At 40.0% G+C, this 18,009-nt stretch overlaps 1 protein-coding gene across 1 annotated transcript; it reads left to right on the forward strand.

Moving 5' to 3' along the window:
- The first annotated feature begins 17,087 nt into the window (after window positions 1–17,087).
- Window positions 17,088–17,423, forward strand: LOC149226277 (uncharacterized). The gene has a single exon (XM_089380161.1). It carries the CDS (start codon window positions 17,088–17,090, stop codon window positions 17,421–17,423), a length of 336 nt encoding a protein of 111 aa, XP_089236287.1.
- The last annotated feature ends 586 nt before the right edge of the window (window positions 17,424–18,009 follow it).

Raw genomic sequence — 18,009 nt, forward strand, 5'->3', positions numbered from 1 at the left:
ATCAATGCCCATTGAACTCTATAGAGGTTTGTTTAGTCTGTGAAGAAAATCATTCTACAGATAAGTGCCTTTCCTTGCCCAGACATAAAGTTGTACATCAAAGGGCTGAGGGATTCTCTGAACAGCTCTATTACATAAACCAAAGAAGGTCGCATGGACCTAGACCATACTAGCAGGGGATGCAAGGGACATCTCAGGCATACTACAACCCGAACCAAGTGCCCTCCATACCTTCTTTGGGTCCCCCTGCTCATCATTCTTGGTCTACACCACCTCCTTGGTCCTTCACATCTCATTATCATGCCCAACCAGCCACCCATTCATTTTAATCCTATGCTCAGCCGCAACCTCAGAGGAATGCATCTCATCAGGGTTGGAGGCCCCAATACAACTCTCTTCCCACTCTTATGCCTCCACCACCTACCCAACCACAACTGTTACCTTCTGCTCCACCAAGGAAACCCCAAATGCCTTCCCAACCAAATCCGAACCCAAACAATAGACAGGCTCAACAAGTGTATAGTGGGGAACCATCATGCCCAACTTATGCTATGGAGATTCAAGAAATTAACTTGAGATATGGGAATGTCCTCCCAGATTGCCAGCCTCCACCCAGGGAGGTTAAGGAAGATAAAGAGGAAAGCGAACCTAAAGTAAATCCACCCTATCCTGAGAGATTATTTGGGACAGTCCAGCCAATCCTAGAAGAGACTGAACTCCTGGGATAATTGAAACATTTATGTGTGAAGATACCACTTCTCCAAGCCATAAAATATGTGCCTATCTACAATAGGTTGATCAAAGAGAAGTGCTTTAGGTATCCAGGGAGGTGCAAGAGAGATGCCCCAACCATCGATGTCATAGGACAATTGTCCAACCTGATGTTGGGGTAGGTAATCTGTCCAAAATATCTAGACCATGAAACCCAGTAGTTGATGTCCACATCAATGGCACAATGATCCCGCATACCTTGATTGATCTAGGTGCTGCCATTAATGTGATGAGAAAGGATACAATGTTCAAACTTAACCTTCAGGGCTCCTTGAGGATGACCACGACAGTGCTACAACTAGTAGACTACTCCACATTGATCCCTGAGGGGATTGTGGAAGATTTGATGGTCTCCATTGATTCTTGGGAGTACCTTGGTGATTTCCTAGTTCTGTAGCCAAAGGAAAAGATCACTGGGTATCCTCTCATTCTAGGAAGGCCTTGGTTGGCTACAGCAGATGTCGACATTAGCTGTGGAGCTGGGAACATGACCATAAAGAATGGGCACATGTCCAAGCAGTTAATCCTATATCCTCCTGCCCAACCCTTGGTAGAACAGGATCTGCCTCTCTGGTTGGAGGAGGAAGATGAGGATGAAGTTTATTTTGCACCACTTTATGCATTAGAAATCACCATAGGGGGAAAACCGCAAGATGAGGATGATATGATCAAAAATTTGGTTCAGAATCCACCTCCTAGTGTATCACAATTACAATACATAGTAAGAGAAAGCAAGAAAAGCCCTTGAATTGATCTCTCCTACCTCTCCCCGTGTCAAAAATATAGATTTTGGTTGAGAAAGAACTTTGAAAATCAATCCATCCCTCTCTACTTCCCAGGAGAAAGAGCTATGCAGCCTGCTGAGAAAACATCTAGATGTCTTCGCCTGGAGTTATAAGGAGATGAAGGGAGTGCACCCTTCAGTATGTACTCATCACATATACATCAAGGAAGATTGTAAACCAGTCTGGCAACCTCAAAGGAGGATGAATCTAGCACTTAAGGATATTGTTAAGGATGAACTATAGAAGTTTCTTGATGCAGGATTCATCTATCCCATCTCTGACAGTGAATGGGTCTCTCCTTTGGTGCTAGTCCCAAGGAAAAATGGTAAGTGGAGAATCTATGTCAACTATCGAGAATTGAACAAAGCCACTAAAAAGGACCACTTTCCTTTACCTTTCATAGATCAAGTGTTAGACGGTCTGGCAGGGAAAAGTTTTTCTCTTTCCTATATGGGTTTAGCGGGTACAATCAGATTCAAATCAGCCCGAAAGACTAAGATAATACCACTTTCACTTTTCCTTGGGGTACCTTTTCATACCGAGTCCTTCCTTTTGGTTTGTGCAACACTCCAGACACGTTCCAAATAGCGGTATTGAGTATATTTTCTGAACTAGTTCATGATGCAGCAGAAATATACATGGATGATTTTACTCCTTATGGCTCTAACTTTCAAGAAAATTTTTCTAACCTATGAAAAGTTCTAGATAATTGTATTCAGATGAACCTGTCCCTCAGTCTAGAAAAATGTGAATTCTTGATGACTGAAGGCACCGTGCTAGGTCATGCAATATCTCAGCAAGGACTAGAGGTGGACCCCAACAAAATTACCATCATCCAAAGGGTCCCACCTCCTCAAAAGGTAAGAGATGTCAGAAGTTTCCTAGGCTTAGCCGGATATTATAGAAGATTCATTAAAGACTTCAGCAAGATAGCCTCGCCTTTGTTTATCCTCCTAGGTAAAGATGTTGAGTTCATATGGTCGGAAAACTGCCAAGAAGCCCTAGATACCTTGAAGAGCAAGCTCGTGACTGCCCCAATTCTGAGAGGCCCAAATTGGTCCCTACCATTTCACATTTACACAGATGCTTTGAACAAAGTGATATGAGTGGCCTTAGGACAAGTTGATGAAAAGTTACCTTATGCCATATACTTTATAAGCAAAATCTTGTCAAAGGCAGAGTTAAACTATACAGTGACCGAGAAGGAACTCCTAGATGTCGTGCATTCCTTAAACAAATTCAGACATTATATCACATGCTATCGAACCTTTGTGCACACTGATCATGCTGCAATTAGATATTTAATAAACAAACCAGATTTAAATGCTCACATTATTAGATGGTTGCTTTTACTGCAACATTTTGAATTGACAATTATTGATAAGCTTAGTAAAGAAAATGTTGTTGCTGACTTTTTGTCTAGAGTAAATTTGCCTGCAGGTGAAGAAGGAATGGTGGATGACCAAATGCCAAATGAACACCTATTTTCTATAGCAGTACTCTCTCCATGGTTTGTTGATATAGCAAATTAATTGGTTTCAGCATAGTTCCTGCCACACCTATCCTCAAAAGAGAAGAGCAGGATCGTAAGGAAAAGAACCCCTTTCACCTGGATTGGGGGAAATCTCTTCAAACTTAGCCCAGATCAGATCTTGAGAAGATGTGTTAGGGGGGAGGAAGTCTTTGACATCCTCCTTACCTATCATGATGGGCCTTTTGGAGGTCATTTTGCAGCAAAAAGAACTGCCTTCATGATACTGCAAGCAGGCTACTACTAGCCCACTGTTCATTAGAATGTGAGGAGATACACAAGCCAGTGTAATCAGTGTCAGAGGATGGGGAAGCCTACTCCAAAGAATGAGATTCCCATGCAACCTCAACTGACCTTTGAGCCATTTGAGAAGTGGGGCATGGACTTTGTGGGGCCTATCGGCCCTCATTCAAAGCAGAAGCAATATATCATTGTGTGCATTGACTACCTGACAAACTGGGTAGAGACAAAATCAATCAAATCAGTGACATGGGAAAAAGTAGTTGAGTTTTTGAGAGAAAACATATTCTACAAGTTTGGGTATCTGAGAGAGTTGGTCACAGATCAAGGCAATCAGTTCACTTCCAACCTGATTGAAGACCTGCTCACACATCATAAGGTCAAGCATAGGACTTCCACCCCTTACCATCCACAAGCCAATGGGCAAGTGGAGGTCACCAACAGAGCATCGAAAGGGATCCTAAGCAAAGTAGTGAGCAGCAGTAGGAAAGACTTGGCGGACAGATTAGTTGAGGCCACTTGGGCCTACAACACCACATGGAAGACCACCACCGAGTTTGTACCCTATGAAATGGTCTATGGGAAGAAGGCCTTGCTATCAATAGAATTTGAGTTCAATACACTAAGGATGGCAGCTCAGCTGGACCTAGACCTCATCCATGCACAAAAGGAGACATTACTTTAGCTCAATGGATTGGATGAATACATATTGCAAGCCCTTCTCCACACAGAGGCAGTTCATCTTCAAAGAAAGATATGGCATGACAAAAATATCAAGGGGAAGAAATTCCAAGAGGGAGATTGGGCACTACTCTTTGATTCAAGATACAGAGATTTCAAAGGCAACATGAAGACAAGATGGCTGTGACCCTACACTGTGGAGAAATGTAATGACAATGGTTCAATTCTGATCAGAACCATTGAAGATGAAGCCATCCCCATGCTTGTAAATGGACATCGGGTTGAAAGTCTACAAGAAATCCCTCTCTAAGCAAGATTTTATTGAAGGTCTGAATAAAACAGTGATGGTACTGGAGCATGTCTTAGCTTCCACTTCACTCACTCACTAAAGAAAAGAAAAAATTAGAAAATAATAAGGAGTCAAGTGAAAACCTCCATGAGGCACTTGAGTCCCATTATTAGGTTGAAAACCTCTTCTGAGGTGGCCCAGTGATGTCAAAAAAAAAAAGAGAAGAAGAATAAGATCCCTGGGTGAAAACCTCCCTTGGAGGTGCCCAGGGCAGGCAAATAGGGTGAAATCCTCTCTAAGGCACCCTAGTTGTTTTTTGAAAAACAAAAGAAAAGAGAGAAAAAAGAAATGAATTTTTGTTGCATTGCAGGTTTGCGAGAGGAGTACAAGGAGCAGAAGAAGGTGCCAAGGGGACCCTGACATTCACACCAGCATCCATCTCACCTTCTCCACACCTTCCTCCATTATATTTGGCATTTCTTTCACCCCACTGTACCTCTTTTTCAAAAACTATGTTTCCTACAGGAGGCTCCTGTAGGAATTACATAGAGCTAGAAGTGGCTACAGAAGGTAGTTTGAGGGACAAAGAAGCTTCATGAAGGACCTATACTTCCTTCTACAATCTTCAAACCTCCCTTCCATTATTTCCAAACCTGTATCACACCCCAAGCATCATTTTTCTTCCTGTCCAAGAAAAACGCAGAAAAACAGTTTTTCAGTTTTTTTGAGAAAAAAAATGAAGAGGAAAAAGCACCATCAACCTCACTTGAAGGCTACCTAATACCTCTCCATATTTATCTACACCTTTGGCATCATTCTCAAAGCTCCAAGCATAAAAAGAAGCTTAAGATTCAAGGGGAGAAGTAGCTACAGGAGCTCCTGTAGGAATTCCTGTAGCATCTGATCCCATTAAATCCAACACTAGCAGCAAGAGAGTGCAAACATGAAGGTTGAGAATGAACCTGAAGCTTAGATCTAGCCAGAGAAGAACCTTCACAAGAACGCAACCACACATCAGCAAGCAGACAACATGCATCAAAAGAAATAAAGGCATGCAGTAGAGAGAGCCACAACACCTCACTGCAAATACATTCGGATCACAGGTAAGTAGCTAAATCACTCCTCTGTTTGCATTTTTGTAATTATAAGCCATGAAAAAGAAATGAGATGGTTGAGGTTGAATGAGGGAAAGGTGGCCAATTAACTTGGCCACCTTCATCTAGTTGACTCCACTCATTCGAGATGTCACCCACACGTGCACACAGTCAACTCTAGCACAAGATGCCAAGGATACGTAATGGAGGAGGTGTGAACTCCGATGCAATAATGAGAGATGATTACGAGGAGAGGCCATGATGACAAAGTAGGTGGGGACCAACGGTCTGAATATGGCCAATGTATACCTTTCCAGCTCACTCCTCATCACCAAAAATATCCATAAAGGGTAATAAGTACTCCTCCCCAAGCATTCTCACCAACTTTTCCTTCACTCTCTCCTCGTAACTCAGCTACAACAGTCTCGTTGTGCCCCCACAACCTCATAACCATCGTCCTCCATCGATCTCTCCCATATTATTTCTCTTGGCATTTTATACATGAGCACCTACAACTTCTACAGGAGCACCTACAGGAATTCTACAGGAGGGATAACAGGCTTCTATAGGAGTGGCAGTGAGTCGTTTTAAACAGAGAAAACTCGATTTCTTGCATGATTTTCAGTCTGAAGAGGTAGGGTTCACGCATGCACCCTATTGAATATCAATATATGAAACAAGTGGGTTCAATTTGAGGAGGAAATAAAGTCTTTAGGAGAGGAGAAAATACATAAAAAAGAATTCCTGCTTATTTAAAAAAAAAAATATAGTCTCCTCTGTTTCTTTGTTTTTCTAAAAATTCTCTGTCTCCATCTCCATAATTCATTTTTTAAAAAGAGTATAGAAAGTATGATAGGATGATTTATGAGAAAGGAGCCTACTGGCTCGATTAGGCTCCATGCGCATCCACAACTGGTCGACATCTTCACAAGTCAAAACTGGATGAATTTCTTTGAGAAATTCCAAGGGTTTGATGAGGAAATTGCCCAAGAGTTTGCTCTCTCTCTGATAGCCCACACAAGAACTGATGCCACTATCACCTGTAAAGGTCTTTCCATGGAGATAACCCCTAAATTTATTAGTAGGGTCACTACCCTTCCTCTTGGGCTGCCTTGGAGTAAGGATGAGAAACCAATTGGCCAGGCTGCCAAGAAAAACTTTTTCCAAAACAATGAAACCCCCGTAGAAGATAAAAATGGCATTAGAAGGGCTAGCATACCATATCCCTGGGATGAGTTTAGCTACCAAATAATAAAATACATTTCTTGTGAGGGGAGGTACAACATTGTCTATGGTTATCACTTTAGAATCCTCCATGAATTAAGGTATGGCATGGACACTCCAGCACCTCAGAAGCTTAGTATCCCCTACTTCCTCTTGCAGTCCCAAATTGACTCCAGCACCAAGGTTCAAGTAGGAAATATAGAGCAGCTAGCTCACCATGGCTTAATCAAAATCCTAGTGGAGGAAGCCCTCCATACGTTTACACTCCCTATAGCATGGGAAGTTTTCCGAAACATGACAACTGAGGATGACATAAAGGCCTTAACCTATGATGTCAGTCCTATTGGTAGTGAGGAGGAATAACAGCAAGATGGAGAAGGTGAAGCCACTCGTGACATAGAAAAACAAGGAAGGAAGGAGGAGGTAACTGAAATAGAGGAGGAGAAAGCTGAAGAAATAGAACAGGAAGAGACAGAAAAAGAGACAGAGAAAGAGGCAAAAGAAGGAGAAAAAGAGGCAGAGAAGGTAGAACAAGGAGAAGAGTCCCTTGAGACTCTGGAAAGGGAGGCAGCAACTGCCCTTACTACCCTCAGTACACCAATAAAGCCAAAGCGAAAGAGGAAAAGACAGACCTCCATGTATTTCAGGGCTAGGAGGAGCAAAAGAATCAAAACATGCAAACTGCAACCCTCTTCAAAAGTGCCAATTACCATTGAAGATTCACCCTCTGCCAAGGGGAAAGAATCTCGTTCCAAGACACCTGTAACATATGATAGGGGTACTCCTAGATCTTCCACATGGAAGGAAAAGGAAACACTATAGGACCCCAAAACAGTCCTACAGGAGGCACAGGCAGTTCTACAGGAGACACTGTCAAAACTACAGGAGATCGAAAAACTTGAGAAAATGATAGAAGGACAGCCACATGTAAAGGAGGAAGCAACAGAGCTACAAGAACCTGATCCCCAACCTAGTCTTGCCTCCTTTTACAATCTACTTAAAGGAGGAAGGATAATCCCACAAAAATTTGCAATTCCACTATTTTTCGAATTGGAGAAAGAAAGAGTGAGAACACACAGGTGGATGGAAATAGCCAAATCCAAAGGGGTTGAGGATGTTGGCCATATGGAAAACAAACTTAGGGAAATGGGCAGAGAGTTGAGTGCCCTCAGAGACAAGGAAGAAATTACAAGAAACCACCTTGAAACTGAAAATGAATTTCTAAGAAGGTAGCTGCAAGAGAAAGAGACCTAGCTGGCATGCATGGCTAGCTTATCCATGGAGGCATTACAATGTAGAACACCAGCCAAATCCTATGGCCTGTATCTAAAGGACCAATGGTTACAATTCCAAATAAAGACTTTTGCACAAAGAGGTACAATGCCTTACTAAGACTACAGGTAGTTCATGGATTTGTGTGACCAAAGCACCTCAAAGGATAAAGCAAAGATGGCAGAATTCTACTTACACAACATGGCCCTCGCAGACATGAATGTGTGGGATCCCAATGCCAAGCTTGGGGACCTACAACTGATGGCCATGGATTCATGGATGAACCATGAAGAATTGAGGGCAGCAAAAATAAAAAGATTAATCATAAAGGAGCAGAATGAGCCATTAATGATAAGAGCTAAGCCATCAAGTCCTATGGCACTCATCAGCACACATAACCTTCTTGCCAATGACCCTCAAATTGCCCCTAGATGTCTCACCAATCAGGCACAAGCCATTGCCCACTTTGAGGATATGCAAAGGCTACTTGGGGATGACTGTGTGCATGCATGCATGAGCGGATGGAACACATTACCACACAGTTTGCAGATCAGGGAATATCATTCCCCCATGAGGTTGAAGGAGGCATTGAAAAGAGTTCCAATGTACAAGCACTCCATGCAGAGGCTGAAGGTCAACTTGATTGGCCTCAAACTGAGTCCCCCACTGTTGTTAGGCAAGCTAGAAGGTAGAAGGGAAGAAGAAGAGGAAGAGCAGTGGAAGGAGATAGACAGGAAGACAGGATTCTATGGCAAAGAAAAGCATACCACATCAGAAGCCTGGAATGCTAGAGAGGCCGCCAGGGCCATAAAAGATGAGGAGATTGACTAAGTTGCTTAGAGGATGAGCAACACTTTCAGTAGGGGGTGATGATGAGCCTCATAAATGGCTAATTATATGGGCTCATTTTACCTCCTAACCTAGTAAAATAAACCATTCTATTAGTTTATTGTATGATTTTCTAATTATATTTATGCTTATAGAGTGAGTTTAGTTAGTTATTGTGCCATGTGGTCTAACATGTATTTAATGTAGATTATTGATGGATTTTGAGGTCAAAGTCAAGGATACAATGGATAAAAGGCAGCAATAACTCGAAGTGGACAGAGGAGAGGACTTATAGGAGGGAATCCCCCTCATTTATTACTCCTCACTTTGAATTCCCCTTCATTCAGCTCAGAGTACAAGCAGCCGAATCATGCACTAAAAGGCAACTAAGCAAGTGGAGGATGACTGATGATTATCTCGAGTTTTGGAAGCCAAGCCTCCCTGATTTTTAATGAAGCTATTAGTAGCTTCATTTGTATAAGTAGAGGGGCCTAAGGGCTCACTAGGGTCATATTTTTGTTGGATTTTTTCTTATGTAAACTCTGCTCAAACTTCGAGGTTATTATTTGTGACAGTTTCATGTAATCTTGCTATTGTTTTGAAAATAAAGATGGAATCATTTTTGAGCTAGCACTGAGTTACCTAAGAGGGTTAAAGCTCTTGGGTTAGGGCCCAATCCAAGCAACCAAACTCCTCTTTACTTGTATTTGTATGCTTTGTTTCAATTTGTAGATTAGTTTGTTGTTAGATGTTTTTCTTTTATGGTTAAGAATAGGTTGCTTTTGATGATCTAGTAGTTTTCTTACATTTGTGCTTTCTGTAGCAGGTTAAAAAGTGATCAACAAAGATTCAAGACGCTAGAAATAGTGCCTTGGCCTCTCTTCCTCCCTTTGGGACCATGATTTAAGGCAAAGACCCTCTTGCTGCCCCAAAAACACAAATTTTCCTCCTTCATAGGACTTTTAGTTTTTGCAACTTTTTAGTAAGTTAATATTCCAGCTTTGCTTTGCTTTAGATCTTCTACATCATGCTCACTTCCTGATTTGAAATAGTTTTCTTTCATGATTTTCTTTCCTACAACATTTCTCAACATTTCCTTTCATAGATCATAGTTTAGACCATTTTTATGCAAAACTCAGTTTTTCCTAACTACATTCATTTCACTTGTTGCTCAATTTCCTTGGTTGACTAATAGCTTCTATGCAGCAGATCTCTTCCAGCAGTAGGCCAGCTTATTAGCAATCACACCCTCCATATGATCCATGCCCTATAGGTCTCCTAAATCTCACCTCAATTCTGCCCTAGTTTCCTGCATTTTTTCCATAGAACTTCTTCCTCTCTCCTTGAGCACATCCAACCATCTTTCTCTCTCTTGATGGTTCATGGTAGACCATAGGCAGCCTAACACCTCATTCCAACCTTCATCCACCTTTTTCACCCACACTTACACCCTCAAAACAATGAAAAATGCTATCGGCGTCCTCCTGTAGGCCTCCTATAGTTTCTTTGTTTTCCTCCTGTAGATTTCCTGTGTCCTCCTATAGATTTTCCTGTAGGATTTCTTTTCAAGGCTGAGTGTGGGAAAAGCCTCCAGAAGGCCACCTGAGACCCCCTAGGATCCATCCACACCATCCTACTTCCTCTCAAGTCCCAAAACCACCCTTCAACACCACCTATTTGATACCACACTCACACACAATAAATTACATGCATATCAAATTCACATAAAAATACATAAAAATCCAAAAATATATTTTTTACTTATTTACTTCCAAAAAAAGCATACCTAGATGTTGGTTACTTCATTGAGTAGGTAATGGCATTCCTTTCACGGTTTTCATAGTGCTTTCTACAAAAGTAGAATTAGTTCGTTAATTAGGGTTTACTAGGTTTGCTTTACATTTCAGTCTTTCTCATTTCTGAAATTAGAATAACATCTGTAGAGTAATATTTCTTTCCTTTCATCACATATATAGCTTCTTCTGGAATCCATAGAAGCTGGCTTGAGCTCCTAGTGATCTTGTGTCGACTAACCAAGTGACCACTTGCAGTGAGACCTAGTACTTGTGCATATAGCACGGACGCTTCCAAGTTTTTTACGAACTACTAGGTTGATAAAAGTAAATTAGGTAGCCCAAGAGTTGTAGCATTATTGTTGCAATAATGGTGCTCACCATCTACCTGAATTCCAGCTGCTGAAATGTAATGGCCTAGGATCAGGCCCTCTGTCATCATCATATGGCACTTCTCGTGGCTTAAGCATATCCTAGTAGCAATACACCGCTCCAGGACTTTCTCCAATGTCTGTAATTCCTGCTCAAATTCATCTCCATAGGGTGTTAAATCATCCATGTACACTTCCAATCCTTCATTTATCAAGTCTAAAAAAATACCGAGTATGGCTCTTTGGAATGTAGTAGGTGCATTTCATAATCCAAAAGGAAATGCCTTGTAAGCAAATGTTCCCTAGGGGTAGGTAAAAGTAGTCTTATCTTGGTCTTCGAGGGTAACTTGGATTTTGTTCTAGCCACTGAAGCCATCCAGGAAAGAGAAGAACTTATTTCCTTCTAATGTACCTAGAACCTGATCGATAAATGGAAGGGGAAAATGGTCTTTTTGCATTGCCTTGTTGAGTTCTTTGTAGTCAACACATATCCGCCATTTCCCATTCTTTTTGGGGGCCAAAACTAGTGGAGAAACCCATTTAGTATCAGATATAGGGTAGATAAAATTCACATCTAACAGTTTTTGAAGTTCTTCTTTAACAATATTCCTTAGGTGAGGATTTAATCCACGCTGAGGTTGTCGAATGGGTCTTGCATCCTTTTTTAGTGTAGATGTGGTGCATGCATAGTTAAGGGTCAATCCCTTTCATGTCTGGGTAATCCCAAGTGAAAGCCGCTTATATTTCCTAAGGACTTGAATAAGTTTCTGTTACTGGTCATCACTCAAATTATTGTTAATGTTCAGGATTTTTCCTGGCTCAATTTCAGTAGGTTTGCTATTATGGACAGTGGTTGTTGGTATTTGTTGGTCATTGGTATCTCTCAAGGAATCTTCTTCAATCTCATTATCAAGGTCTACTTCAATCATGTGACATCTTAGATTAGATACTGCAGTAGAGTGATTGATACAAGTGCTAATAATATCATCTTCTATTTAATTTTAAATTCAAGGGCATATGCCAAAGTCAATGGTGACCAAACATTTTCTATTAAATATGTTACACGTTGCTTCCTAGTTTTTACATTGGTTAGGCTTGGCTGAGTGGGAGGGTATAAAGCTAGATTCTTCACATCATTCCCTCTAGTTATGATCATACTGCCTATTCAGCAGCTTATATAAGCATCCGCTATTGCTAGCCAAGGTCTTCTTAATATTAATGGATGCCCATCTAGCCGGTTTCTGGGATTAATAATAAAAAAATTTGCCAGATATTGCCAAGAGTCTACAGAAACCATCACATCCTGTAATGTTCCTTCTAGCTTAATGACTGAACGGTCGGCAAGTTCCAGCAAGGTAGTAGTTGGTTCTAAGGCTGTGATGCCAAGCATTTCACAGGTTGTTGTTGTGAGAATATTAATGGCTGCCCCTAAGTCGACTAAAGCATTGGGAAAAGAGAAACCATTTATTTGGACTATGACAATGGGGTTTCTCAGATCTTCGTATTTTACAGGTTTCTCTTTGCCTAATAATAAATCAGACAAAGTTCTGACGACATGGACGGTTGGTGTTATTTTTGTTTTCCTTGTAGACCTTTTTGCACACAATTCCTTAATGGTTTTTGCATATATTGGAATGTCTTGAATAGCCTGGAGGAGGGGTATTTTTATGCAAAGATTTTTGAGTTCACCTAGAAGATCAAAGTCGGGATATTCAATTGGGTGTGGTATCATCAATCTTTCTGGGAATGGGGGGGGGAAGTAGTTATGATTTGTTCGGAATTTTTCTGCTTGACTGTGTCTTCCCCTTATTTTGTTTGATGATCATCTATAGTCAAAGGCTTATTTGGGTGCGGTTCTTCAGGTTGCAGATTTTTATCCTCGTCTGGAGTGATTACGCATCCAGAACTTAACTTGAGTTCGTTACACTCTCTCAACTTGTCTTCAGGGTCCAAACCCTCAATGATTTGTACTGACTGGATTGGTCTGTTGTTAGGATTTGGGTTGGGTTGAGCTAGGAGTTGTGGTCATATATTAGATTAAGTATTCTTCTAAAGTGCTCGTAAAGTTGGTTGAGGCAGAGGAACTGTTCCCATAGGCTGGTTTGTGGATCTTTGGCAATTTGATTGCTAGTTCTTATTTTGTGAGCTGGAAGGGGACCATTGAGATGAATAGGGGTTGTTCTGCCATAATGGTGGACGGTAAGAGGGATTTGGCCAATTATTGTTTGGATTTGACTAGTTGGGCCATGGTGGCATAGAAAATGCTTGAGGTGGCCAAGTAGAAAAAGGTGGCTGGTTCTGCTATGCTGCCCCTGAATATTGCTAAGAATTATATTGCAAGGGAGGAAAGAATGAAGATGGGTCGGTAGGCATACCTATCTGACATGCCTACCATTGACAACACTGGTTCAACAGATATAATAGTTCCACTTCTTCCTCCACTTCCTTTAAGACTGCTTTTAATCCTGGGAGTGATGGGTAACTTTCCGTGGCATGTTCCTTAGTGCATTGGCACATGTTTGTATCATATCTAGTGGGCATTCTTTATTACTGTGTTTATTTCTACAATGGGGATAGAAAATAGCCAGATTTTGTTCTGCTTTAGCATGTTTTTGTTTAGCTTTCATGATATCCAATTGTGTCGTCAGGGTCCCCAGGATATCAGTCTTGAAATCTTCCAACAGATTGCTGATTTCAACTTTTGTAATTCTTCCTCCTAAGGCTTTACTGTCTTTGGTGATCGTATTGTGTCCGGTTGGTTTCAGCCTTATACTGCCCCTGGAGAACCTGATGCGCAAGTCTATAATATTGTCATAATCTTCTTGATAAATGTTGTCGTTACCCATTCTATTAAGTGTTTCTAACCATTGGTCTTTCATGCCTTTAATCATCGTGGGTTTTAGAAAATTATCAGGTAGATTTTCATAAGGATATCTTTGCAAATTATTTTGGAAATGCTCCACATATTCTTCCAGAGTCTTGTTAGGCTTAGCTATCATTTGAAATATTTCATCTTTTAGTTCTCTAGTTCGGCAATAATCTTGGTATTTTTTAAGGAAGGATGTTTTCATTTGGTCCTAGTCATTGATGGTACCTCCACCAAGTCCCATAAACCAATACAGAGCTACTCCCTTCAGAGTAGAGGGGAACAGTTTCAGCTTCTGGGGGTCGGTAGTGTAATCATAACCCCTACATAGGACATCGAATTCGAAAAGGAATGCATCGGGATCTTTTGAAGTTAGCCCATGAAAGGTAGGAATATTCTGTAATGGGATAGATTTCATGGGGGCATTGACAGCTGTGTCAACAATAGGGTATTGTAATGTAGAGGTTTGGGGCTATCGTTGATTGTTGGCCATTTGATCAAAAATATGCCAGTATCCTTCAGGGATCTATAGAGCTGGAGAGTTGTTCCTAGGATGTCTAGAAGAGGCTGGAATGATTCTAACAGTGCTACCTTGATCCGGAACACTGGGTGTCCTCTATTCAATCACTACTTCAGGAGATCTAGGTTCTGATGATTTAATTTCAGGATTACCTGTTTCTCCTTCTCCTTCCCAGAGGTTGCAAGAATTGCCTTCCTGGGAAAGGCGTGGCTGTGAATTTTCAATATCTTGAAAACTCTGCTCAGACCCTTCAGTCTTACTTTGAATCTTAGCTTTAGCTACATATGGTGATCCTGTGCCCTGAAGGGAGACAGTAGGATGTCTGGTAGCAACAGTTCGAGGTCCTACTAATGACTGAGACTCAACTTTTCTTATGATTTTGTAAATAAAGGTTAATTGTTCAAGGGTCATCGATCCTTTAGATTTTTTAGGTTTGGGAGGAGAAATTATATATTTTTCTGGTCTTTTCTTCTTAGTCATTCATACAAAAATACAAACATTCATTTCTACCTTAAATTCCTATGCAATTCTACTAGAAAGTGGGTGGAGGAGCGAGCATTTTACTCGCTCGTTACGCAGGTTCTTACCTCCCATTTTTAATACACAATTCTTTCTCAATAGACAAACATCAAACATACATCACTCTTTGTAAAATGGCAACACTCTCCCCGACAATGGCACCAAAAAGTTGGGTGCTAAAAGGTGTCCTTTAAAACTCCTAATTATCTCACATTAATTATCAACCTTGGTAAGTCCTTTTCTTCCAAGAGTGTACACAATATGTGCAAGCTATAAATCCATGGAGTAATTCTTTAAAATAAGTTATTAAATTCAATACAAGAGTAAACAGATATAATCATAAATCTCAAGCTTGTAACTTTAAGGGAAGTAATTCATCTAAGCATCATGACTCAATCTCAAACAAAACCATAATTCAATCTTAATCAACCAATTCGAATGATAATCAACCGAGAGCACCATAGCATTAACTGAGCTCTTTTAGCTGGACTTAAACTACTGGATAGAAGGAAAGCATTTGATCTAATAAAAAACATTATATCCTTTAATTAACCAGAAATGATTCTTTAACTGATGACTAATTGAATCCACGACATGAATAAATAAAACCAATTAGAATTGCACATTAATGAAATGAATACCTGAAATTTGACTTAACTAAAGTAAATCAACTACAAAGCTGTAAAGAAGAATAAACTTGCAAGAAGTGGAAAAGTATAAAACAAGGTATAGTAATAAGATCCACCAGAGACTGAGCCCTAGCCACCAACATATTCTACTTAGCTACTTTAGAATATCCGAATGAACAACAATGCAAGTTATATATTAATCATCAAATTCACTTGTCATTACAATATGATCTCGTTCTTTAGAATCACGCTTTTGTAAATTAAAATTACAATTGAAGTAAAAGGCGAGAGATCTCTTTCTTCATTCAGTTTTCCCTGATCCTGAGGGATTCACAACTAAATGCTATCTTCAGACAATTCTTTCATCTTGCGCTGATCCTCTTGATTCATTCCTTGGTTCGACCACACACGACATGCCTCATTTCCCTTGATTAGATTTTGTTGTTCTGACTTTGGAGTAGCAGCTGTTCCATCTACTGTTTTTCTACATAAAAAGCAATGAGAGTTAGTTTGGATGGTCAAATCGTATCAAGAGCAGTTTCATTCATCCATTATCAACATCCTATCAATATGTTGTTATATCATGGCACAAAATGGATAAGAAAAGAGGAAAAATACAGTGTAATCAAGATTAAATACATACCTATTGCATGTCTCAACACTATCCAACATGGAAAAGAACTATAGAAAGACTAAAAGAGAGGGATTAGCTATGGTGTATGCATTAGAGAAGTTCAGGCACTATTTGTTGGGGTTGCATTTAAAAATTTTGATTGATCACTCCATGCTAAAATATTTTGTGAATAATCTTATTTTAGTAGGAAAGATCTATTGATGGCTCTTATTATTCTAGGAGTATGACTTCAAAGTCATAGTAAAGATAGGGAAATTGAATGTTGGACCTGATCATCTATCTAGAATAGAGACAAGAGAAGAACCAAAAAATATTGAAGACAACCTGCCTAATGCACAACTATTCACAATTAGAGTCACAGATGATTACTTCATGGATATTATTTAGTTTCTGACCACAGGAATAGCACCCGTGGAGTACACTGTGAAGCAAAAGAAGGAGTTGGTCATTCGAGCAACTAATTTCTCATTGATTGCTAGAAACTTGTACAAAATGGGATAGGATGAAGTTCTACACAGATACATCCCTAAACATAAACAACATAGTATTCTAAAAGAATCTCATGGAGGAGTCGCAGGTGGGCACTAATAAGGAAAAGCCACTGTGAAAAAAATCTTGAGAGCTAGGTTATGGTTGCCCACAGTACGTAAGGATGTAAAATAATTATGTCAATCATGTGATGTATGTCAAAGAACATGAAATTCATCTAGAAGAGATGAGATGCCACTAGTGTCATAGGTAACTTTGTAGCCTTTTGATAAATCACCTATCAATCTACTGAGAAAGAAGACTAGTGCTAGGTATATAATCACTGTAACTAATTATTTGACAAGATGGCTTGAGGCACAACTTGTGAAGGATTGTAGCGCATAAATTGTTGTGAAATTCATCTTTGAATATATACTGTCCAAGTTTGGCTATCCAAAGATCTTGATAAGTGACCAAGGCACACATTTCTTGAACAAAACATTGAGGCAATAACTAAGGAATTCTAGGTTTATCACTAGAAAATCACTCCTTATCATCCTCAGGAAAATGGAATGGTGGAAGATTTCAATAAGTTTCTAGAGAATGTATTGACTCAGATATGCAATGTGAATATAAATGACTGGGATTTGGGAATTCCAGCATTGTTGTGGGCATATAGAACAACATATATGAAATTGACAGGGAAGACAATGTTTATGTTGGTATATGGACAAGAGGCACTTATTCCTATTGAATACATTGTGCCAAGTTTGGGAATTACAACTGAAACATATATGGAAGATCCTGACATTATGAAGGAAATAACGTCACAGATACTAGCTCTAGAAGAAGACAGGTTCGTAGCAGGGTTCCATCTGCAAGTACAGAAAGTAAGGGAGAAAACCTAGCATGATAGGCATATGAAGAAGAAGACATTCTGGGAAGGAGATTTTGTATTGTTATATGACAACAAATTCACGAAGTTCCCAAGAAAATTTAAAACACAATGTCGAGGACCATATATCACCAAAAAATCTTTGATGGTGATGTAGTTCAAGCTCACGAAGTTAAATGGTCAGCTGATTCTGGGACAAGTGAATGGTAGCAGATTGAAGATATATAGGGATGACTCTGGCCCTAGAGCTTCGCACTAAAAATTAAAGGGAAGGAAGTCTTAGTGCCACCTGTAGTTGAAAGTGGGCATGGAACTATAAAATACTTTATAGAAAGGGACTTCTTTGAGGAATATTAATGTGCAATACTTAGGAGTATGACGAAGTCTGAAGGAACTGCAACAAAGAAAAAGTAATTGCACCACAAAGAAAGGCTCGTCGAAGTTCACTGAAAATATGACCATTACAAGGAAAAAGCTACTGTTAAAAGGAAATTATCATTAAGGGATACAGAGAAGAACATTTATGAAGTATAACTCGATGTATCTAGCCCCATACCTACATTAAATGAGAAAATATTGAAGCAATCATGAGATGGGAA

Source organism: Pinus tabuliformis, chromosome J, assembly GCF_031772625.1.
Source record: "Pinus tabuliformis cultivar Carrire ecotype Pingquan chromosome J, CPIR1, whole genome shotgun sequence".
Lineage (NCBI taxonomy): Eukaryota > Viridiplantae > Streptophyta > Pinopsida > Pinales > Pinaceae > Pinus > Pinus tabuliformis.

Excerpts from the sequence above, each read along its gene's own strand:
- LOC149226277 (XM_089380161.1), top strand. The coding sequence starts at position 17,088 with ATGGTGGAAGATTTCAATAAGTTTCTAGAGAATGTATTGACTCAGATA.